The sequence below is a fragment of the Geotrypetes seraphini genome, chromosome 2, assembly GCF_902459505.1.
Source record: "Geotrypetes seraphini chromosome 2, aGeoSer1.1, whole genome shotgun sequence".
NCBI classification, from domain to species: Eukaryota; Metazoa; Chordata; class Amphibia; order Gymnophiona; family Dermophiidae; genus Geotrypetes; species Geotrypetes seraphini.
The window spans coordinates 473,083,239-473,108,966 of NC_047085.1; the positions used below are offsets into that span (position 1 = coordinate 473,083,239).

The following is a 25,728-nucleotide window of genomic DNA, read 5'->3' on the forward strand; positions in this document are numbered from 1 at the left end:
TTTTTTTTTTCTCTGAGGTTGTACTGCATGCAGAGTCTTACATCTTGGGTTTGTTTGTATATATTAGCACTTTTAGTTTTTGGTCCCGTATTTGCATGGGGTTATCTGTTTTCTGGTAGGAATGAATGTTGAGAAGCATACAATGTGCTTTATGTAGTTTAATTTTATGGTTAACCATTATTACATTACATTACATTAGGGATTTCTATTCTGCCATTACCTTGCAGTTCAAGGCGGATTACAAAAGAATTATCGAGGAAGTATTACAAAAAGATCTTACCAAAAAGAGATTTGTTCATTTTCAAAGAGAGTAAGAAATGAGTATGATTATTTGTTTAGGGTAGTTGGCTTTAGTGAGAGGCAGTGTTTGATACTTGAGGTGTTATTTCTTTTTCAGGGGTTTCTTGAATAGTATGGTGTTTATTTCTTTTCTAAAAGTTTTGTAGTCTAGGGATGCTGTCAATAGATTGGTGATTTGGTTGTCTAGTTTGGCTGCTTGAGTGGCTAGTAGGCCATCATAGTTTTTTCCGTTTCTCCTTAATTGGGGGGGTATGAGAATGGGGTGTGAGTTTTCCTATGTCTGGTTGAGGTGTTGTGGATGAGGCGGTTGTTCAGGTAGTTTGGACTGTCTCCGTATAAAGTCTTAAATTGTAGACAGTAGAATTTAAATTGTATTCTTGTTGAGATTGGAAGCCAGTGCGATTTGAGATATGCTTCTGTAATGTGGTCATGTTTCTTCAATGAGTAGATGAGTCTTAGTGCTGTGTTTTGGATTGTTTGTAGTTGTTTTGTTATTGTTGCAGGGCAGGGGAGATAAAGGATATTACAGTAGCCTAGTAAGCCTAGTATTAGGGACTGTACTATGAGTTGGAATTGTGATTTTTTTTTAAAGAATTTCTGAACTTGTCTTAAGTTTCTCATGATTGAGAATGATTTTTGTATTGTTTTATTGATTTGTGGTTGCATGGTGCAGCATCTATCAATTGTTATTCCTAGTAATTTTAGAGTGGGTTGTATGGAGTAATTGATTGCATTAATTTCAATGTTGGTTATGGTTGGTATTTTGTTGTTTTCGAGGAGGATGAATTTAGTTTTGTCTGGGTTCAATTTCAGTTTGTGATCTTTCATCCAGGTCGCTACTGATTTTAGTATTTGGTGTATTGTGTCTGTCATGGAGGGTTTTGGTTGATCGAAGGGTACGAGAATGCATAGATGTCATCTGCATAGCTATATGAGGTTATGCCTTGTTTGTCCAGGTGGGAGCTGAGGGAGACAGTATAGAGGTTGAAGAGTGTAGGAGATAGAGGGGATCCCTTTGGAACTCCGCAGAGGTTTGACCAAGGTTCAGATTTTTCTTTGTCTGATTTTACTCTATAGGTTCTTGATTTTAGAAATCCTTTAAACCATGAGTATACTTTATCTGTGACCTATTGTACCTAGGATTTGTAGTAGGATGCTATGGTCCACCAGGTCGAATGCAGAGGTCAGGTCTAGTTGTATGAGCATCATTTTTTTCCCTGTGCTGAGATGTTGTCTGGCTGTGTCTAAGAGAGATCCTAGTAGTATTTCTGTGCTAAAGTTGGTTCTGAAGCCGGATTGTGTGGGATGGAGTATGTTTTGGTTTTCCAGGTAATTGGTGAGGAATTTGGCAACTAGTCCTTCTATTATTTTGACATAGAGTAGAATAGAGGCAATGGGTCTGTAGTTGGATGTTTGGTCTATTGGTCCTTTAGGGTCTTTGAGGATCGGGGTGATGATGATTTCGCTGAGCTTAGTTGGGTAGTGGCCGCTTATGAGTGTGATTTGTATCCATTTAAGAAGAAAAGCACAGAATTTTGTGCTGGATGTTTGTAGGAGATATGGTGGACAGTTGTTGAGGTCACAGGATGCAGTATTTGTTGAATTCGGGCCATTGAATGTTGGGGAATTGAGACCATATTCTGTCTGCTGCAGTTGGATCTCTATCTGTGGGGAAAATTGAGAGTTTGATAAGAGGGGTAGGGGTGTCATTGAGGGTAGCTCTTTCATTTGTAATTTTATTTTGGAAGTGTTCTGCTAATAGAATGGCTGAGGGGGGAGTGGTAATGTAAGGTAAGGTTTGGTGTCAGTTAGTTTTTTTAGAATTTGGAATAGTTTTTTGGTGTCTTGAGTTTCAGTGCCTATTAGGTTGGTGTAATGTGCTTTTCTCTTGTCCTTTAATTGTGATTTGTATTGTTGATTTTTTTTCCAGGCGGATTTTGTATGATCCGAGTTCGATTTTCTCCATTTTCTTTCTAGTCATCTACATTGTCTTTTGAGTTATAGCAGTTCAGAGTCAAACCATTGATCTGATCTTCTGCTGGTTCTGGTTTTGGTTTGTAATGGTGCTAGTTCATCAAGGGTGTTCCCATTGTGAGATGAAGTCCTCGGGGTTGTTTTCTTGAATTGTTTCATCTATTTTAGTCCAGAATTTGGAGGGTTTGATGTGTTTGCGTGAGGTGTATGTTGCTTTATTGAGTTTTGTTATGTTTTTTTTGTTTTTGGTCCAGTTGATGTTGAAAGTGTAAGTGTAGTGGTCTGACCAGATGGATCTGGACCATGTTCCGTTAGATGTATGAATTTCTGTTAGGGATGGTTTGCGGGGTCATAAAGGTTGCGATATCAAGTTGGTGGCCTTTTTCATGAGTTTTTTGTGGATTTAGCATTTGGAAGGATAAGGCTTTGAGAAATGAGAGAAAGTTGTCTACTTGTTTGGATGATTGGTCTTCAAGGTGCAGGTTTAGGTCTCCTAGGAGTAGGTTGTTATTAGTAAGTTTTGGTATATGAAGTCTTCCACTTCAGTTCTTACTATATAGACCAGTTTCCCGGCGCTATGTTTAGTGTGTCTTTTAGTGTGGTGCTTGAGAGTTGGCAGGTTAATAGGTCCATATATGGGTTAGATGATTTTTCAATTATATTAAGGGTTGTGTGTGTGCGTGTATATATGAAAAATGAATAGAAAAAAATGGTGTTACAATTAGTACTATTATGGGGCGGGGTCTGGGGTGGAGATTGAGCGGAGATGGGCAGGGTCTGGCCCACGACTTAGCCCAGTGTTCTTCAACCACCGGTCTGCAGACTGGTGCTGGTACACAAAATAATTCTTTTATTTCCACTGGTCCATAGGCGTCAAAAGATTGATGAACACTGATCTAGGCAGCGGTGTTGCAAGAGAGATTGGCGCCAGGGGCGGTGGCGCCTGGCATTACCACACCGTGTGCCCCCCATTCTTCCTAGCTGCCTGAGCATCTCCACTCTTCCCAGCCGCTTGAGCGCCCCTCGTATACCTCTTGAAATGTTAGCCAGTGCGAGCAGCATCTTCCACCTGCTGCTTGCGCCGGCCTTTGCACCCTTCTGATGTCACGTCCTGGTCCTGGTTCCACAGCCCCCCCCCCTTGCCATGAAAACTGCAAGGAAGTCACCAGCGCACTGCTCGTGGCCTCCTCTGTACGGTTCCTTTGCTGCGGTCTGCTCAAGCGGAAGAGGGAAGTTGCTTCAGAGGAGGGTGGACCACGGCAAATGAACAAAACAGAGGAGGCCACCAGCAGTGCTGGAGAATGTTAGAAGATTGGTTGCCCTTTATGGCATTTCACCTCTGCTTGTGAAGATTTTGAAAATGCTCTCTGTCCTCTTGGTTTGAGACTTTTTGGATTTTTCAACTTATCATACTGTTTACTGACAGCACGTTTGCACTTGCACCTGCACTTGCACCTTGTGGTATGAAGGTTGGATTTGAACTCTAATCTATTTGGGATGTTGGTCTTTTGACTTTTTCCTTTCTGGATGGCCCACAATCAGCTTGCTTACTTTATTCCTCGTGGACATTGTTCCAGGAAGATTTTGAACTCTCAAGCTAAGTGATTTATGAACTTTTGAACACAGCTACATTTATAAATCATTGTATGATCTTTTGTGTGGCTTTTTCCAGCTTGGTTTGATAGTGCCTGTTATATGTTATATGTTGTTATGTTTTGTCTGGTTTGCTTGGTTTGTTTGCAGTGTTTTTATGATGTTTTATGTATGTTACTCTATGAAAAATTTTGTGATACTTTTGCAAATTTTAAATTAATAACTGTACAATATTTCTAACTTTGTAATTACATTGCTCTGATATTATAGTATTTTTCTGTGGTATATACCCTTCAGGGATTTTTTTCTTATCTTTAATATTAAACTACACCATGCGATGATCTTCAAAGGGTGCCTGGCGGATGATTGACAATTAAGTTAAACGGCATCTAGGAGCTATAGTAGGTACTGTTTATAGAATTGGGTTCTTTGTGCTGAAACATCCTGGCATTTGACTGAACATTTAGATTCCTATTTGGGTTTTTTTAAGCTGCTCATTTAATAAAAATTATTATACTATTACTGGATGTCTTCAAGGTGATTTTTTCTTCTAGGATCTTATTTGTCTCTCGCCATTTAGACAATTTATAGTGAAGGAGAGCTCCTTGAGTTACAGGAAAATTTTGCTTTCTGTAGGTAATCTCCACTAATGCTTGAAGTCAGCATTTTTGTTCTCTTTCAGCTCAAAGTTATTGCTATTGATGAAAGCCTAGAAGTGATCTATGAAGATAACGTTCATTTTGATAAAGAACTTCCTGAATTTGGGTATGTTTTACATTTGATTCGGGGGTCTAACATCATGAACATAAAAAACAAAACTGTAAATGTTAAAAGCCTAGATATGCTTTTGGTTTCATTTTGAATGAATGTCAATAATTCACAAAACAGATATTTGCGTAGGCCTCCTTTTATCAAGCCGTGTTAGGTTGTTTTTTTTTATCGACAGCTGCTGCGGTAGAAGATCTGACGCTCGTAGAATAGCTTTTACCGCAGCGACCGGTGATAAAAGCCTAATGTGGCTTAATAAAAGTTTTTTAAAAACTTGCTAACAGATTCAAGCATGTCAAGCCTATGTTCTTAGTTGAAAGCATTAAGTTTTGAGAGATGACATGAGAAGTAAATCTGAAAATAAACTTATCTCAGCAAGAATAATTTATTACTTTTTGTTCTGCAGGACCCAAGGTGGAGTTCATGCCCATAGTGATAAGCTGGTGATAACATCTCCCGTGTTAATGTGGGTCAAGGTTAGAACGGTTTGCTGTTTTGTCGAAATTGGTACAATGGACTTGACATTTTTCTATCTGCGCTTTGAATCAAGATGAGTTTGTTATGAGCTTAGAAAGTCCCACTGTCTGAAGTCAGTCAAAGCATATGCCTTAACATAGAAACATAGAAAATGACGGCAGAAAAGGGCTATAGCCCATCAAGTCTGCCCACTCTATTAACCCTCCCTAACTACCCTCCTAGAGATCATACTCAGGTGGCAATACCTTTACCCTACCCTCATAGAGATCCGACGTGGGCATCCCACTTATTCTTGAAATCAGGCACGCTGTTGGCCATGATCTCCGGCTCTGGGAGCTTGTTCCAATGGTCAACCACTCTCTTTGTGAAGAAATACTTTCTGGTGTCGCCATGAAATTTCCCGCCCCTGAGTTTCAGCGGATGCCCTCTTGTGGCCTAGGGTCCTATAAGAAAGAAAATATCATCTTCCACCTCTACACGACCAGCAGAAGCTTACAAGAAAACAAACTTCTTGTTACAGAAATACAGGAAAATATTCTTAATATGCATCTCACAAAATATGAGGTATAACTGAAAAATCCTTCCTTAGACCCCAAGTAAAAGGGGGGATGTTAGCTCAAAAGTAAGAGAAGTACATTTATTTAATAAAACTTAAAAGGTCAAAAGAAAAGGCAATAACGCCAGTTTACTATCTATCTAAACACTGCGTCCAACTTCAGGCTATCTTTTTCAGCTCCAAAAAGGTCTTTAATTGGTCAGGAAGAAAAAAGACATATTTAATTTGTGCATACTTTATAACACACTTGCAAGGGTAAGCTAATAGGAAAGTGGCCCCTAAAGAAATTACATCTTGTCTCAAAGACAGAAATGTTTCCTCCTTTCCTGAGTTGCCTTAGTGACATCTAAGTATGCCCATATTTGTTTACCATAAAATAAAGTTTTTTGAGAATTTAAATTATCCTATATAATAAAAGGTTAGTGGCGCATGCGCTTTTAAAAAAGCATGTTTACTGCAGCCGTGGTGTGTGATCCGTGGCCGTGTTCCATTTTAGAACCCGGCCAATGATCACTCTGGCCACTCCCCTCCTCCCACCCTCACCAACCCGAAGGAAGCTCAACAGATCTCCCGCCCTCACCTCAGCAACCCGAAGCAAGCTGGATCATACCTCCAGCCCTCGCTCACCGCTGCTGTCGCTGCAGCTGCTGCTGATCCTCCTCTTTGGGGCAGCCTGTGATCGTGGCCGGCTTTGGCGGGCCTCGCGGGCCGCATTCCGGCTTCGGTGGCACGTTCCCTCTGACGCACGGGATCGCGTCAGGGGGGAGTGTGCTTCCGGGTTGGGGAGCGGCCTGCGAAGTTCACTGGGGCCGGCCACCACGATTGCGGCCTGCTTTGAAGAGGAGCAGGCCAGAAGACGCCGGGATGGAGGGAGGGTAAGCAGGGGGATTAATTCAGAGGGCCAGAGGGAGAGGGGCCATGGAGAGATAGGGAGAGGGAAAGGGGGCTGCTTTGGGGGGGAGTTGTGCTGGGGACAGACAGTTTTACTCTGGGGGGAAGACAGAAGGGGCCATGGAGAGACAGGGAGAAGGAAAGGGGGCTGCTTTGGGGGAGGGGTGTGCTTGGGGGGAGACAGAAGGGGCCATGGAGAGATAGGGAAAAGGGGCTGCTTTGGGTGGGAGGTGTATGCTGGGGCAGACAGCTTTGCTCGGGGGGTGGGGGGGAGACAGAAGGACACAGACAGTGGCCAAGGAGAGAGAGATAAAGAAACACAGACAGATAGACACTCTATTCTAGCACCCGTTAATGTAACGGGCTTAAAGACTAGTTGTTTCATAAATGAGTCCAAATCCTGTTGGAAAACAAAAGATATCAATAATGTTGTTCTTATAGCTGACTCCGTAATAGATTCCTCAAGAATTGCAGAAATATTTTTAAAGTCAATCTGTGAAGACTGAACATTTTTTTCTTCTTCCATATTCCCCTGGATTTTTTTTTGTTGATAGTGGAAGATAATAAATTTTATTTAATGAAGGTATAAATTCTGCGGAATAACTCAAAACTTCCATCAAATACTTTTTGAACATGTCATATGGGGAAATTCCACAGGTTTTAGGAAAATTCAATACTCTTACATTTAATCGACGAGTAAAATTCTCGATATTTTCTATTTACGGTGAAGCAAAGTACTGACTTTTATTGCCACTGCTCTATGAGCCTGGAGAGATTGCACCTCATCTTGTATTTTCATAATGGAATTTTTAGTTTCCAAATTAGTCTGTTCAAAAACTTTAGATATGGTATCCATTTTTGCCGCTAAGGCCTTTACCTCTTTGTTCATCTTCGCTGTTGCTGATTCCAATTTTTGGAGCATCTTCAAGGTAGCCTTCAAAGTATCCTCACCAGTAGGAGTAAACTCCCCCGAGCTGACTCGCATCGGCAGAAGCTCATCTGCCGAGGAACCTCCCTCTGTGAAAGCATCTGGGGCAACTTCGACACTGCTGCCTTCTTCTTCCAGGGCAGCAGCATCGGCCGAACAGGGAGGAGGGACACCAGTTGTGGGCGAAAGCGAGGTCTCATGCCCCAAGGTCGAGCCTTGTCTGCTCTCCCTCATAGCGGGGCTCAGATCGCCCGAATGTGAGCAAACTATTGGCAGTTAATGCTCCATCGTTCGCTGCGTTGGGGGTAAGTGGGGGCGTTGAGGAGGTGGGGGCGTTGAGGAGGTAGGTGCCCTCACACTTCCCTTCCTTTTGATATGCGGCATTCTTAGTAGCAAGTAAGAAAAAGCAGCGTCGGGAGTGATCTTAACGCCGCCAAAGAAGCGCCACCATCTTGGCCACTCCCCGCCATCTAGTGCCTTACTTTCTTTTTTTTTTTTTTTGTAGAGAATTTTGTGTTGTCTATTTGCAATTCAATGTTTATGAAATTTTCGAAGAAACTTCAATCTTATGAGTTCCTTTTTGGCTCTTTGTTAGAAATCCTTTCTTAATGATTACTGTTGTGGTAGCTGTTTTCTTCCAACTCTTGCTCTGTGGCTTGCCATTTTGTATGTAACTAACAACTTTTGTTCTTCCAGGCTCTAGATGTTTTGTTGGAAAAGATGAGATCTTCTGGATTCAACTTTTCCCAGGTTAAAGCACTGTCTGGGACTGGGCAGGTAAGCTTACAAGTCCAGTTGTCAGAGCCATTATCCCAAGTACTTGAGAACAGGTTTTATTTACTTCCATAGTTACTACCACCCTGTTTCTCTGAAAATAAGACCTATCCCGAAAATAAGCCCTAGCATGATTTTTAAAGATGCTCAGTATATAAGCCCTACCCTGAAAATAAGCCCTAGTTAAGATCAACCCCCGAAGCCCCCCTCCCCCCGACACTCCTTGACTCCATCCCTGACACTAGTGCTGCCTGATTTGCTGAAAAAATTGGACTCATTGATTCAGCAACCCCCACTCCTGCTGTTTTAGGAGGCCTCGGAGCGGAGGTATGTCAGTCTCACGGTGGGAGGGTCGGTGGGATTCTGCTGCACAGGGGAATGGGAAGGAGGGATAGAAAGATGCTGTAATTATGTCCTTAGAGGACTCAAGAAAATGAGACAGATCCAAACTGTCTGGTGATACTAGTTTATCTATTTCCCCCTCATCTACCACCTCCCTAGAAGCCCTCGGAATGTAAAAGAGGTTATCAGGCTCAAAGGTATCCACATTAGAGTATTGCAAAATCTCCCTCATATACATTCTTAATAGCTCCAATGGAGATAGGTAATGAGCGATGGGAAAATTTTAAAAAACGAAGATTTTTGCTTTCATATAATTCTCCATTTTTCCCATCTTGGCATGAACCGTTATATTATCTTTAATATTGGCGGAAGCAGTACTCTGTAAATTATTCACTGATTTATCCAATTTATCTAATTTATTTCCTAGCTCTGTTATTCGAGTTTCATGCTCGTTTATTTTAACTGCTGTATCAGAGGAGAACTGGCACAGTTTCAAAACTGTATTTTGCAATGAAGACTCAATTCTATTAACAGTTAACCATACATCATTTAAAGTGAGCTCTTTTTCTTTAGGGAGAATATTCAGGCTTGGCTCCACAACCATTTGTACAGGGGTCAAACCTTTTGTTCCCACCATACCAGATTGATCTGAAACACTAAGTCCAGTTATATCAGACAGTTGTAAGGAAGAGGTTACATCCTCAACCTTGGAGGGTGTCTCTACTCTTCCAACAAAGCTTAATCGCTGGGGAGGTGGTGATGGCTCCCCTGAGGAGAGGGAAGCAGACTGTATACCTAAAGTTACCTGCTCTTCCAACCGTGCCCATGGTGGAAGGAATTGATAACAGTCTGCTTCCGGTTCCGCACAGGCTCCGAAGGGGCTCAAAAGGGGTGTGTCCTGCCCCTTTGGCCACACTCCTTTGGACACGCGACTGCGGGCCGCAAGGAGGGAGCCGCCAGCAGCACTTTTCATTTCATCGGAGGCAGGCAGCTCCCGCAGCAGTCCCGGCATCCAGCGCAACGAGAGGGGTCCTTTGACGCGATAGCAGTTTTTAGCATCGGGAGTTGCGCTGAATGCCCTGCGCTGCTCCCAGTTTAGTAAAAGGGGATCATATTGCAAAATATAGACAGCAGAAATAAATTCAGACACATTTTGATCACTAAATTTAAAATAAAATCATTTTTCTTATCTTTGCTGACTGGTGATTTCATAAGTCTCTGGTTGCACTTCCTTCTTCTGACTGTAAATCCAATATTTCTTTCTTTCTGCCTGCCTCCTGCATACTTCCTCTCCTCCAGACCTCATTCCATTCCCCAGCCATCATCTCTCTCTGACCCTCCATGAGTCCAACTTTCTCTCTCTCTCTCCCTGCCCCCCTTTCTTTCTCTCTCTCTCTCCCAGCCCCCTCTTTTTTTTCTTTCTGTCTTTCTCTCTCCCTGCCCTCCGCCCCAAGCCACCGCCGCCAATTTCTTCCTGTTTCCCCGCCGCCAGGCCAGGCACAATTGGCTGGCCTGAAACTTCCTCTCCGATGTCAGAATTGACGGGGGGGAGAAAGGTTGTGGGCCCGGTGCTTGTACGTGCCTGGCCTAGCGTTGGGGAAGCAGGGAGAACAGAATGCAAAGGCAACATGATTCTATCGTGGAGCCAGGGATGGGCTCCACGATCAACTCGCATTGCCTTTGCAATCTACTGGTCAATCGCAATCAACTTTTTGGGCATCCCTGATTAAGATTATTAAGTAGCTGCTAAAGAACACATATTACAAGGCTAAGTCAGCAACTACTTAATAATCTTATAAAATGGAAAATTAAAAATTAAAACTAAAGATTAATTATAAGCATAAGAACATAAGAATTGCCGCTGCTGGGTCAGACCAGTGGTCCATCATGCCCAGCAGTCCACTCACACGGCGGCCCTTAGGTCAAAGACCAGTGCCCTAACTGAGACTAGCCTTACCTGCGTATGTTCTGGTTCAGCAGGAACTTGTCTAACTTCAAGTTTATTTAAAAATTTTAAGTTTATTTTATTTTAAAAAGTTTATTTAAAATTTCTTATACTGCCCAATCAACCTTTGTCTTGAATCCCTGGAAGGTGATTTCCCCTATAACAGCCTCCAGAAGAGCGTTCCAGTTTTCTACCACTCTCTGGGTGAAGAACTTCCTTACGTTTGTACAGAATCTATCCCCTTTTAACTTTAGAGAGTGCCCTCTCGTTCTCTCTACTTTTGGAGAGAGTGAACAACATGTCTTTAACTACCAAGTCTATTCCCTTCATTATCTTGAATGTTTTGATCATGTCTCCTCTTTTCAAGGGAGAAGAGGCCTAGTTTCTCTAATCTCTCACTGTACAGCAAGAATAAAGAGTAGGAGTAACGGGACTAATGAGGATTGCAGCCGTGGGGTGTTATGCTACACCAACAGCAATCTGAAGATCCCGTATACATTAAGTACTATATGATGTAAATCCCTGGTACAGCTTAACGCTTGAATGTGTAGAGGTTTGTTGGGATTATATAAGTCCAAAACAGACACCTATATGAACACGCCCACGATCTTCCCCCCTAACCACGCCTAATTTCAGGTAGGCTTTTGGACCAAATTAGGCACCTAACATCTAATTAAGTGCAATTTATGTCAATCTCAAGGTGCTAATTGTTAAATTGGTGCTAATTAATTAAGTTAGGTGCATAGAGTGGCTAGTGCACCAATCTAGTCACCTAACTTTGGATGGCATTTACAGAAACAGGGCCTAAGTGTCCACTTACCCACATGTAGATTAACATGTTCAAGTAGCACCTAAGTACAGGCGCCCAGTTAGGGAATTGCCCTTCATGTATGTTTGTAGTGCTGAGGGCATCCAACATGTGTTAATAAATAATAATATCCGGTATCTAAGTGATTTTCTAGTACATACTCTATGAGGAGATTTATGAAAGATTTATTCTACTTTTGCACTTGCAGTTACCCATATTTCAGGATATTTTCTATTTAATTTTAAATCTTTTGAAAAGATTTAAAGATTTAAAATTAAATAGAAAATATCCTGAAATATGGGTAACTGCAAGTGCAAAAGTAGAATAAATCTTTCATAAATCTCCTCATAGAGTATGTACTAGAAAATCACTTAAAGATACCGGATATTATTATTTATTAACACATGTTGGATGCCCTCAGCACTACAAACATACATGAAGGGCAATTCCCTAACTGGGCGCCTGTACTTAGGTGCTACTTGAACATGTTAATCTACATGTGGGTAAGTGGACACTTAGGCCCTGTTTCTGTAAATGCCATCCAAAGTTAGGTGACTAGATTGGTGCACTAGCCACTCTATGCACCTAACTTAATTAATGTTTAATGTAATAGTTTCGGAAAACAAATCAAATCTACATCACTGGGGAGAACCCCCCCATAAATCAAGGATAATGCCAAGCAAAGAAATTCAGGAAAATTCCTATATCTATGTACCTAATAAACTAGGCCTTTTATCTCGTATGATAATTTTCTTCTTTCTTCAGTAACAATTGCTGTAACTGTATTGGATCAAAAAATATGTACTTGGCATCTTCTGATCTTCAGCATCTACCGTATTAAGCAAAACTAGACAGGATAATCTGCCAGTGCCTCACAGGTTAGCGAACAGTCAAGCTGTGTGTGCTTCTAACGGCTTGACTGCTAACCTTAGAGGTGCGTGCAGATTGTTCTGCCTATTTTTTTTCCAACATATGCCAGTCAAATATTTCTTGGCTAGATTTTTTTTTGATTCCTGAGGTAAGCATTTACCACCGATTTGTGTCAAGCCTGGCACTATTTTTGTATATATAGAAACATAGAAACATGATGGCAGATAAAGGCCAAATGGCCCATCTAGTCTGCACATCCATAGTAACCATGATCTCTTTCTCTCTGAAAGATCACACGTGTAAACTCCTTTTTGTATGTAATAGAATCAGGCAATCTTTTTATGTATTTTATTGGTTTTAGAAAATTTTGCCATTGTATTGATTTTTTTTTTTGTCTATTTAATAAGTACAATCTTTTGCGTGTTAACTCACTTCTGTAGTTGGTTGGAATTTAATTGGTCCTCCTGTACTGTTCTTTAGATTTGCATATATTCAAAGGAGTATTTCTCTCTTTTCCTTTTATAAAACATTTAACATAGTCATATTTTTACAGCAACATGGCAGTGTTTATTGGAGAGAAGGTGCCAAGGAAAAACTGAAGAATTTGTCAGCTGATCTTCCTTTGTATGGACATTTGAAGGTAATATTTGCATAATCTATGCTAATGAACCATATAAATTATGCTTTATGGACCAAATGTTGTTGTGCTCTATGCAAGAGTTCTTGGGAACATGCATACAGGATTTACCTGAAATAAATACAGTTAGCTAATCAGAAAGTAAAATGACTTCAGCTGGGAAGAATTTATTTATTCATTCAATTTTTATGCTGTTCTCCCAGGAGAGCTCAGAATGGTTTACATGAATTTATTCAGGTTCTCAAGCATTTTCCCTGTCTTTCCTGGTGAGCTCACAATGTATCTAATGTACCTGCAGCAAGGGGGGAATTAAGCGACTTGCCCAGGGTCACAAGGAGCAGCCTGGGCTTGAACCCACAACCTCATGGTGCTGAGGCTGTAGCTTTAACCACTGCACCACACTCTCCCACAGTAAGTTATGTATACAGAGAGGACAACCTCACACTCCTTGGCAGACAATCAATCCATACCTTTCACAAAGCCGCTAGTTCAGCAACAACTTCATTTATGAATTAAATACAAGCTCTTTGACTTGATGTAGATCTTGTGCAGATCTCACTGCATACCCCGAAGAAAGCCACAGCATGATGGCTGAAACATCAGTTCTTCTTACCAAGACGCGGCGAGACCCAGAAAACTGCAACAAGCAGTTAGTCCATTGGAGAGGAAATGAATTGTCCTATTCGTGCTGTACATCTAACGAAGAAGGTAACACTTCCAATTTTAGCAAATTAATCGAAGAACTGCATCATCACCGTATTCTTTTATGCTTTCTAACAACACCCCTAGAGAAGACACTGGATCTGTCAAGTGCACCAAAATGTTTTCTGCAAAGGCTGCAATCTTAAAAATTTGGGAACCCACCTTAATTCCATGAATATCTGCATTATCCATTATATCACGTTTGAGGGGGTCTAGTGTAAGAATAAAGAGCATTGGAGATAGGAGACAACCCTGTCTCATTCACCAACATATTGAAATTGGATGTGATTGAAGTCCATTGCTGCTTATAGTTGCTCCAGGTGTGGTGTACAAAGCCATAAGTAATGCTTGAAAATGACCCGTGAACCCATATTTCTTCAGTCACAAACAGAAAATCCCTGGTTACCCTGTTGAACGCCTTTTCCATTTTGAAACTGACCAGAAGATAGAGCTGATCTACTCTCTCCCTACATTCCAGTGATGTTAAAATCCTTCTTAGGTTTTTTTTGCTATAGTGCGATTCCACTGGACAACAAAGTTTTTGCTTCTTCAACACTTTCAGGTGTATCTTCCCTCTGACACCAGGAACCATGGATGGAGAAAGGGTAAGAACAGGAGGGGGGGGGAAACAGAAGGGGGCCAAGGAGCAGGCAGGCATGGCACAACAGGGAACCAGGGGGAGAGGGGGCTGCTTTGGGGGGAGCAGATAGCAATCGTGTCCCATGCTGGTAAGAAGTGGAGGGGGAGAGGGAAAGGGGGGTGCTTTGGGGGGAGGGGTGTGCTGGGGGGCAGACAGCAATCATGCTTTTCTCTGGGGGGGGGAACAGAAAGGGGCCACGGAGAGACAGACAGGCATGGCACAACAGAGAAATATAGGCAAGCAGGGGGCCAGGGAGACAGAAAGACAGACAGACAGGGGGCCAGGGAGAGACATAGACAGAAAGAATGACAGCCAGCCAGCATCCAAGGAGAGAGAGACAAAGAAAAAAAAACAGACAGAGAGACATCAAGTTTGAGATGACACAAAGCTGTGCCAGGCAATCAAATCGCAGAAGGACAGTGAGGAACTCCAGAGCAACTTGAGCCGATAGGAGAATTGGGCAGATAAATGGCAGATGAAGTTTAATGTGGAAAAATGCAAAGTGATGCACTTAGGCAGAAAAAATAAAGAACACAAGTATAGTATGTTAGGTGCAACTCTGGGAAAAATCGAACAGGAAAGGGACCTGGGCGTATTAATCGATAGGACCCTGAAGCCGTCGGCGCAATGCACGGCGGCAGCGAAGAATGCAAATAGAATGCTAGGCATGATAAAGAAGGGAATCACGAGAAGATCGGAGAAAGTAATAATGTCGCTTTATAGAGCGATGGTCAGACCACACTTGGAATACTGCGTCTAACATTGGTCTCCATACCTAAAGAAGGATATAAAAGTGCTCGAGAGGGTGCAGAGACGAGCAACGAAACTAATAAAGAGCATGGAGAACTTGGAATACGAGGAACTGAAAGGTCACTTGGACACACAATGTCAGAGGCGTGAAGAAAATACAAGTTTTATTCACAGCATGCATGCTGGACCCCTGAGCTCCAAGCTGGCTCAGAAGTGCCGAAACCAGGAAGTTACAGAGATATTTATTCATTTTTCTGGCTATACAACTGAATTCTAGAAAAAGCTTTTCACGTGTTACTTTTCTTAACACTCATTGGTTCTAAGCTCACACTAGCAGGTCACTAGCAGGACACTTATCTAACTCTTGCAGTTAAATGTACAGAAGGGCAGGGTACATCATGGCTCAAACTCTTATCTATTCAGCTTACAATGTGGTAAGGTAGGGACATACATTTTAGGCAGATGCAGTCAATAGATTATACACTGTTTTCAGCTATGTAGGCCAGAGCAATATTTTAAACAACAGTTAACTATTTCATGACCCTACATTCCCCCCTTTCAGGCTGGCGTACCTAAGGAGCCAAGCCTGACAAAATAAAGTTAGGGGTCAGGAAAGTCGGGGTCCCCAGTGGGTAAGGGACGATACTGGGAGAGGGCCAATGCAGCAGTGGAACGTTTGACAACAGAGTCCATAGTTCAGTGGAGCAGCTTTATGGCTATGGGGACCATACAGGGCAGGCAGCAAAGGAGCAGAGAAGACAGGGCAGCAACCAGCAAGATGATCTTCAGTGCTGAACCAGAGGGCAACCAGGAGCTGAAGGTACCAGAGATCCAGTCTGCAGTAAGGTCACGCCAGGTCTGGTCAGGAACATGAGCCAGTTTGGTGATACGATCCACATCGTTCTCAATCACTTTACTCAAGTTCAAGGCAGCAGTTGGAGAGGTTGAATTTATCACAGGCACAGCAGCTAGTAAATAGTCCAAAGCTAGACGATTCTGATAAATAGCAGTGCGCATTTTAGCATTCGCTCTGCCAATGGTACTCAAAGCTCGGGAGGTCTCATTGGTTATCAGTTCAAGTACAGCTTATAGACAAATAATGCAGTTCAGCATATAGATTGGGGTCCGATAGCCCCAGGTGTCATCCTCGGTCCATGTGGCAGGTCCATAAGCAGCAATGATCCGTTCTGCAGGCCAGTCATCACCCCATTCACCTATTTTAAGGGAATTGGTGGAAGTAGACCGCTTTTGGTGACCTCTGGTGTTGAATACAGGGGCTCCCAGGTGTTCACCATCGGCCAGCGGTAACAGGAAGAAGCTGGGACGGATCATGCAAAGCACACATGTACCAGTCCATTAAGCAGGCAACCAAGAGTAGGCAAACGGATCACAGAGCCAATATCAACTATCAGGAGCTGACCATAATTCATAGGAAGTTCCATTAAGCAGTGTCTGAAGGGCTGAAGACAGTGGGAAGCAACAATGGAGGTTCACAAGGCCCATCGTGAAGGTCGTGGACCTGACGTAAAAGTGAGGGTCTGTGAAGTCAGGTTTAACATGTCCAGCTGCATTGCCTCCCATAGCCACTGTTCTCCCATACCAGTCCCTCCTCATACAAAATAATTGCTAACATTAAGAGTCTGACCTATAGTTTCAGCAAACTATATAAACAGATTTCTAGTGATTACAGGATATTAGTATCTACTTTCATAATTTCATAAAACTGGGGAAACACCACAGAGTGATAGACAGGAGCACATGAGTGGGATACAATTCGGACATATACATCAGTACCTGGGTCTCACCTTTTACCATCAATATACAATGCCATGCAGTCTCTGGCCTTCTGGACTTGGACATTGGCATTCCAGTTATATGGGTCAGTGATAGTGAAAACCATGGGATTACAGTAGCCTGTAGTACACAAGGGGCCGGAGCTAGGACCTATAGTAAGGGAGGCAGACGGGGTATTCTTTCTCATAAAGGACAGGCTCCACCATTAGTGAAGGTTTCCTCATAGGGGCAGTTCTTAAAGGCATCAGGTTATACAGACCTATAGCACATTTGGTATAATAACGCTGTCAATCTAGGGAGCCACACAAAACTGAATTAGGGGTAGTACCATGACCTTGAGAAACATCAAATAGCACACATGTATCACAATACAAAGACACCGGGCGAGTGGGGTCTACAATAAGAGTCTAGTTGATAAGTGGACCCTCAACATCATCAATGTAGATTTCCGCCCACTTTTAAACTTCATCACCAGTAGGTTGGAAACAGAAAATACCCTCAAATGTTTGACACTTTCTGTACTTAACTCCTTCATGCAAACAAACATCAGGCAAAGGGGCTGCACTTGTTAAGTACAAAATACAGAAGAAAGAAACATAAGTGAGGGCAACACAAATATCATATCTATATATACTAACATAGGAAGCTCATTTTTCTTTCAGGCACAACTTAGAAAACTTCAAACAGTTATACTCAAGACACTTGCTAAAGGCAGTGTGAACCACAGGCAGTCAATTAAACTCAAACACTTATAAAGAATTATATTCAGAACACCTGCTAAGTACAGTGGTAAATATTCAGAACTTTTGAGGTCTTAGAAAGCTTCAGCTGAAGATCCGTGTTGTAGTGGAACCAAGTTTCATGTCCGGACACCTTGACAACTGTAAGAGAAGAAATTATTACAGTAAAAGGACCTATCCACCTAAGTTTCAGGGGGTCTGACTTCCAAGTTTTAGCCATACTGTATTTACAGGGACATACCCATGGACTTGTGTAGCTATCGATAGCGGGGCCCTTTCCAGGACCCATTTGTGGAGTTCTTAAAGGGCTTTAGCTAAAGACTGGACCTGACTCTGGAGGATATCTGATTCCAGAGTAGCAAAGGAACCAGGATCTGGGTTCACAATGGGTGGTGGGCGGCCAAATATGAGCTCAAATGGGGACAATTTAGTGGGTTTAGATGGGATGCATCTAATCTGAAAAGAACAGAAGGCAGCAGGACAGGCCAGGACAGATTAGTTTCTTCAATTCATTTTGTGAGAAGGGTCTTAAGAGTTCTGTTTATTCTTTCGACCTGACCAGAGCTCTCAGGATGGTAAGCAGCATATAATTTCTATTCAATTTGGAGGGCCTGAGCAATTTGTTGGACAACATCGGCAATGAAAGCAGGGCCATTGTCACTGCCTATAAAAACAAGGAGATCAAGGCACGGAATTATTCAGGAGGTGTTTGGTTACGTCTCTGGCGCGTTCAGTGCAAGTAAGGAAGGCTTTGACCCATCTAGTCAGGGTGTCTGTGAAGACTAGGAAGTGACTGAGGGAACGGGAAATGGGCATGTGGGTAAAATCTACAGACAGAACCTGCATCGGATATGTTCCAATAGGTTGGTATCCAAGAGGTGGCAGTCATCTGATTGGGAATTTTATTCTAGAACCGACAACACACTGTCGGACCATATTCCGGACTAGCTGATCAAGGTGATTGATAAAGAAATGTCTCTTGAGAGTCAATTTTCATAGCTGGTTCTCCAGAGTGTGCCAGATCATGGCATCTTTTGACAATCGTGAGGGCCAGGTGTTGAGGAATAACTATGAGGGTGTTGTGCTTGCGTTTGAAGTATCAGTGTGTGGGTCTGGATTGGTACTTGAATTGGCACATTTTGTATCCACCCCCCTTTCAGGACAGACTGGCCCAAAATAATGCATGCCCAAGTCTGTTCCTGAGAAGCGTACTGGGGTGTAAGGGAATCCAGAAAAGGAATGATTGTATACAGAGGAGCCGAAAGAGGGGGCAGAGACTGGCAGCTCGGGCTGTGCGGTCGGCAAGGGCATTGCCACGAGAGACAAGGTCCATCACGCATCTGTAAGCATGGCAGAGCATAACAGAAACACATGAGGGTAGTTGTACGGCCTCAAGAAGGTCAAGAATGAGGGGAGCATGATGGATCAGGCGGCCGGAGGCTATAATGAAACCTTGATGTTTCCAGATGGCCCTATGGGAATGCAAGTTAAGGAAAGCATATTTGGAGTCAGTATATATATTGCAAGACTGAGAGGCAGAGTGGCGCAAGGCAGAAGTGAGGGCATACAGCTCAGCTTCATGGGCAGAAGGGCCAGAGGGCAGGGGCCTGAGTCAGAAGTTTTTGGAGGCAGCGAAAAGACCGCTCCTGAAGCTGGGTCCAGACAAAAGGGGCTGAGTCAGCGCCTTTGGTGGAATCATACAGAGGACGAGCAATAGTAGAGAAATCAGGGATCCAGATGGGACAGTATCCTGCAATACTGAGAAAGGTGCTCAGAGCCTTGCAGTTATCAGGGACAGGGAGACTACAGACAGCCTGGACCTCGGTGTAGGAAGGGACCTGGTACCCTTGGAGATTTGAAAGCCAAGGTAGGTGACACGAGGAAGGCATACTTGAAATCAATGTAAATATGGTCACAGGAAAATTTAAAAGGCAGACCCACTATCTGAAAAACTCAGATAAATAATAATAATAACAGTTTATATACCGCAATACCGTGAAGAGCTATGTGGTTTACAAAAGATTAGAGAAGGTACAAAATAATTGAACTTAAGATGTGTACTAACACATAAGAATTGTTCTCAATCCCTATTCTATATCAGCCCAAAGAGCTGACTTATAAAATTAAGCTAAATGCAGTTCTGGATCCACCCACTAAGCAGGGTAGTCTGACACAAGCGCTCTCTAAAGCAGCAGTCCCTTCACTATCAGCTGACTGGCAAAAATATTTACTTCAATACAAAAGCATTCCTAAAAATTACATTGTTATAAGTAAACTTACAATTTTTTATATACAGAAATACAAAACAAAGATTGGAATATACAGTAAAACTTTGGATTGCAAATAACTTGGTTTGCAAGTGTTCTATAAGACAAGCAATGATTAAATTTTAACTTGCTATACCAGCAACGTCTTGCAATACACATACATACAGTATAGAAACATCACATTTTCACAACTGAGCCAATGGTTCCTCTCTATATGACGCTGCAGGAATGCAGTGACTGTTCCAAACGAGCAAGGGCTTGCAATACAAGTATGTATATTTTTGTACACTAGTGCCCTGGAATACAAGCATACTTCTGGAACAAATTGTGCTCCCAAACCAAAGTTTTACTGTACTCACAAGTTTAAACATTGTTCATTTTTATTTTTTTTTACAATCAACATGGGTCTCAGTAGAGACTTACTCCCCCTTCCTACAGAATTTCACAAAGGAGAGAGAGTTGCTTAAAGATCAAAGAGATCAAATTACAGATGTAGTCCTTTTCAGAACTTTTAAATTTAGACAAATAACTACTAAATTTGGACAAAGAACTTCTTTTTAGCATGGAATATAAGTTCCAGAAATCATATTTTTCGTTTATATGCATTTCTGAATATGCATATACATTTTATAACATAGCCAAAAACTTCAAATGCAAAACCACTTATCTGTTTCAGGAGAAACCACATTGGAAGTGCTACACACTTCATGGCCCTTATCAGCACAAAAGGAAAAGTACTCTCCTCTCATGCTGTGAACAACTGACAGTTTAAACTTCACTGATACATTTGAACAGACAGAAGTCATAAAGAACCCGGGATACTGCAGGACTTGGAAATCAGATGAAGGGAAGAATTTGGCAAGGTCTGAAGCAAGGGCAGTGCTGAATAGAGAGGGGCTAATTTTAAAGCCCTGGGGTAGACGGGTCCAGGTTACTTAGGAGGTTTGTCCAGTGGAAGGGTTTTCCCATTGGAATGCAAAAATTGGCTGACTGGAAGAGGAACTGACAGCAAACGAATGCATAAAAACCTGACGAGTTATGTCCTCTTCCAGGGAGCCAGAGGGGGCCAGCCCACACCAAATATCGGCCATTCTAACTGGCACAGACAAATAAGGGTTGATTTGTTAAGTATAATCAAAGACAAATTCCTTTTTTAAAATTAGCTAACATATCAAGGGATCCCCACAGGTAGACAGACATCCCCCCATTGTGCAATGGAGGACAAAAACACTTCCCTGAATTCCTGGCCCCGCCCATCTCTGGACTAGGGAAACGCAGTACTAACAGGTCCACACTCGCTTCGTCCTCAAGGACGTCTCAGACACTCTCAAACACACAAAACACAACAGATTTCAGTTCAGTTACTCAACCAGAAAATAACAGTTCCTAGAATCCCTTTCCCACAACTTTTCAGCGACAGATCACGTGGCTTACTAGGCAGGAGACGAGAGACAGGATAGGGATGATCAATCCCCACTTACCAGATAGTGGCCACTCCAGGTACAGATAAAGATACAGATTCTTGTACTTTAAACTGAGACTAGATAAGTCAGTTGAAGCGGTCCAACGTCCTGAGGTCTGCCAACCCCCCAAAAGGAAGGCAGCCGGCTAAGCAGACATATCAGCCGTAGGACCAGAAACAAGTGACCAATCGAGTAACCAGTGGTCAAGAGACCTTCAAGTCCCTGTTCGGGCGCCAAATGAAAGGTCACTTGGACACACAATGTCAGAGGCGTGAAGAAAATACAAGTTTTATTCACAGCATGCATGCTGGACCCCTGAGCTCCAAGCTGGCTCAGAAGTGCCGAAACCAGGAAGTTACAGAGATATTTATTCATTTTTCTGGCTATACAACTGAATTCTAGAAAAAGCTTTTCACGTGTTACTTTTCTTAACACTCATTGGTTCTAAGCTCACACTAGCAGGTCACTAGCAGGACACTTATCTAACTCTTGCAGTTAAATGTACAGAAGGGCAGGGTACATCATGGCTCAAACTCTTATCTATTCAGCTTACAATGTGGTAAGGTAGGGACATACATTTTAGGCAGATGCAGTCAATAGATTATACACTGTTTTCAGCTATGTAGGCCAGAGCAATATTTTAAACAACAGTTAACTATTTCATGACCCTACAGAACAACTTAAGAGACTGGAATTGTTCTCCCTTGAGAAGAGGAGACTGCGAGGGGATATGATCAAGACTTTCAAAATACTGAAAGGAATCGACAAAATAAAGCAGGAAAAAAAAATTATTTACAATGTCCAATGTGACACAAACAAGAGGACATGGACTGAAGCTAAGGGGGGACAAGTTCAGGACAAATATCAGGAAGTTCTGCATCACGCAACGAGTGGTGGACACCTGGAATGCTCTCCCAGAAGAGGTAATTGCGGAATCCACCATTCTAGGGTTTAAGGGTAAGTTAGATGTACATCTTCTTATGAGTGGCATAGAGTGACATGGGTAAGGGTAAGCTAGATGCACATCTCTTATGAGAAGCTTAGAGTGATATGGGGACTAAAACTATGCCAGGGTACACCTGGCGGGGCCTCCGTGTGTGTGGATCGCCGGAGTTGATGGACCTGGGGTCTGTTCCGGAGATGGCACTTCTTATGTTCTTATCTACTCTAGCACCCGTTAATGTAACGGGCTTAAACGGGCTTAAACACTAGTCAATAAAATAAAATACAAAATCTAATACAACAAAACAATAACACCAAACATAACACAAAAGCACACAACATACCTAAAATCATTACCAATAAAAACACCAAAGTTATCTTCATTAAAATTTCCTTAAACCTAGTTTCGATTTGTGATGGGGTTTTTTTTGGGAAACAATTTATTAAAGAAAATACACTGGTACAGAATTTTCACAGTAACCACTTCCTCCCCCCCCACCTTCCTAGCCCCATTTGTGATGTTTTTGTGCCTAAATTGACTGGGGGAACAAGTGTGTTCTCAATAATTTCCTAAAGGTTGTAATATTCTCCACTAAATGCAAGGCAGCTTTTAGGAGAGGGGAAAAGATGCCAAAGGCAGTAAACTTTGTGAGTGGGGCCATATTGAAATGATCATTTCTTTGCAATATTTTTCTAGGATTCTTTTGCTGTCAGTGACAGCCCTATTTGGATGGATTCAAGTACGACACAGGAGTGTCATCATTTAGAAGAATCTGTTGGAGGAGCACAACAACTGGCTAATATCACTGGCTCACGGGCTTATGAGGTAGGTACTGTGTGTGGACAGTACACAACATTCTAGAGTGTGCCTTGTCCCTCATATACTTAATTAGGAAAGAAAAGTTCAGTAACAGGGTGGGTCGCCATTAAAAGGAGAAGGAGCAATAGTTCCAAAATTAGACAACTAAGATGAAGGAGTAGCAGAGAGAAATTGAGAGCAGTTGCTGGGGAGGGGAGATTTGGAGGGCTGCATTTCAAAGGGAAGGGAAAATGAACAGCTAAAATGAGCAGCTATGGGAGAACAAAGAAGGGCCCAGTGACATCAGCATCCTGTGACATCAGAGTATTGTTGCTTAAAATTCCATGGGTGAAGATACTTCATGAAACTGGAGACCTAAGCCCGGATTCTGCAAAGTGCGTCCTACAGCAGCCAATCGGGAGGCACGTTTTCTAAAAAAATGCTCCCAAGGCAGACCGTCTACATTGAAGGCACCTCCGGGAGCCTAGGGAGGCCCGCAAGCCCGCCTAAGGCTAGATAGTAGCCTTAGGCGAACCTAGGTGGCCCTGCACATCTCCCTAGTAGAGCGGGAGATGCTTACTATGTAGGCCAGCAAAATGCTGGCCAACATGGTAGGTAGACGCGGCCACGATACTTAATCGTGGCCGCCAGTCTCCCCTCCTCCCCATCCCCCCCGAAGATCGCTGGCAGGAGGGTGCCCAACCCCTCCTGCCGGCTCCCCCCTAATGAAACCCCCCACCCCGGAACCCCCCCTCAGGCTTACCAAATGATGCGGGCCTGCCCCTCCCCTGCCCAACCCACAGGATCCTAGGGCCTGATTGGCCCAGGTGCCTAAGGCCCCTCCTGCCATGGTTCAGTGGAGGTGCACACAGCATTCAACATGGAGGCCTCAGCTCAGTTTCCTTTCACTATGGTTCGTGTTCCCCACTCTGGTTCCTATAAGCTGTTGCTGCTGTGTGATAGCTGTGGGTCTCATTGGTTCTGAACATTACCTCTGCCCTGTCTACTCTGAGAAACAGATGCTGGGATGGGGAATTGGATCTTCCATGTGGTAGTATACAACATAGTCATTCAGCTAACTCACTGGAAATGTACAAAGTTCATCAGAAATGTTTGAGCTCGAATTAGTTACACAGCATGTTTTATTTGAAATCTTACACATTTTCAAGCTGGAATATCTTGTGTGAATGATTTTGAAACACACCTTTCATTGAGTATCTAGTTTCCCTTTGTCCGGTTTCCTATATTGTTTTCTTTGAGTTTTTCCTTTAGTATAAACAAAGAAACATGAAGGAAAAAAAAGAATTCAACAAGATTAAATTGCAGAGTAAATTTCAGATTTCTTTCATTATCATTTAAAGGCTTAGAAACATATCAAATCCATGCCTGGATGAGTGCCAAACAAGCTGTGATGCTTTGGTATGGTATTATAGCACAATTCTACTTGTAAGTTTATTCATCTATCCATCATAAAAGTTCATCTAACCATGCCCACAACCTTTGTAGCTTCTTTAATTTCACTCCTGCCTGTCATAATATCATCAATGTTCTGTAATCTCTCTTCTGAACATGTTACACATCCACTCTTTCCTCACAATTCAGTTACCAGGCATGTGTTTCTACCTTTTTTCTTACCTCCTAGATCCTTATCTCCCCCCCTCCTTCCTTGTTCACTTAGGGCTAGATTCACTAAGCCCACCGATCGTGTTTGCGATCCTGTACCGACCCGATTTTCCTCAGACCCGATTCACTAACCTCTGTGCCGATCATCTGATCCGATCCGCACATGCAAATGAGGGGAAATGGCATGCAAAGAAGGAAGCAGCGATTCACTAACCAAAATCAGGAACAGCGACTGGGCTGGCCGATCCAAAAACAAGCGACTGCTGAGGACCAGTCGCTTGTGCAAAAACCCTGCTCTCTGCCACGATTCTTCTGCTCTTGCCGCCCTGATCTCTGCCGCGACTGCGTGGTTTTAACCCGTGGTGCAGCCCCACTTTCAACCCGCAGGTTAAAACCATGGGCTCGCAAAAGTTTCCAGCTCTGTATTAAAAAAAAAAAAAAAAAAAAAAAGGTTTCCAGCTGTTCCTGTGCATGCTTCAGGATCGCTCTCCAGCGATCCGTGTGGTCGGTGGAGGTGTGTGCCTTCGATTGCCCCCATTTGCATGAGGACGCGTTGAGAATTTGTAGGCTTAAGAACATAAGAAGTTGCCTCCACTGGGGCAGACCAGAGGTCCATCGTGCCCAGCGGTCCGCTCCCGTGGCGGCCCATCAGGTCCACGACCTGTGAAGTGGTTTCTGACTATTCCTGTATCCTACCTCCACTTCTATCTGTACCCCTCAATCCCCTTTTCTTTCAGGAACCTATCTAGACCCTCCTTGAACCCCTGTAACGTGCTCTGGCCTATCACAGCCTCCGGGAGCGCGTTCCATGTGTCCACCACCCTCTGAGTGAAAAAGAACTTCCTAGCATTTGTTCTAAACCTGTCCTTTTTCAATTTCTCCGAGTGCCCCCTTGTACTTGTGGCTCCCCACAGCCTGAAGAATTTGTCCCTGTCTACCTTCTCTATGCCCTTCATGATTTTGAAGGTTTCTATCATGTCTCCTCTAAGTCTCCGCTTTTCCAGGGAGAATAGCCCCAGCATTTCCAATCAGGCAGCGTATGAGAATTTTTCCATACCTTTTATCAGTTTTGTCGCTCTTCTCTGGACTCCCTCAAGTACCGCAATGTCCTTTTTGAGGTACGGTGACCAGTACTGGACACAGTA

General features: G+C 42.9%; 1 protein-coding gene across 6 annotated transcripts in view; it reads left to right on the top strand.

Annotated features, from left to right (window-relative positions):
* The window catches only part of XYLB (xylulokinase), a 162,742-nt gene that overhangs the window by 25,743 nt on the left and 111,271 nt on the right, over positions 1-25,728 (top strand). For 3 of the 6 annotated variants that reach the window (XM_033931698.1, XM_033931697.1, XM_033931696.1), the window contains exons 2-6: positions 4,550-4,632; positions 5,042-5,111; positions 8,184-8,264; positions 12,780-12,866; positions 22,859-22,987. In XM_033931698.1, the coding sequence (XP_033787589.1) occupies positions 5,100-5,111; positions 8,184-8,264; positions 12,780-12,866; positions 22,859-22,987 (309 nt within the window). In that variant the 5' untranslated portion in view covers positions 4,550-4,632; positions 5,042-5,099. Of the gene's footprint in view, positions 1-4,549; positions 4,633-5,041; positions 5,112-8,183; positions 8,265-12,779; positions 12,867-22,087; positions 22,143-22,858; positions 22,988-25,728 lie in introns of those variants that run through there. The other 3 variants (XM_033931699.1, XM_033931700.1, XM_033931701.1) reach the window with 2 other exon arrangements.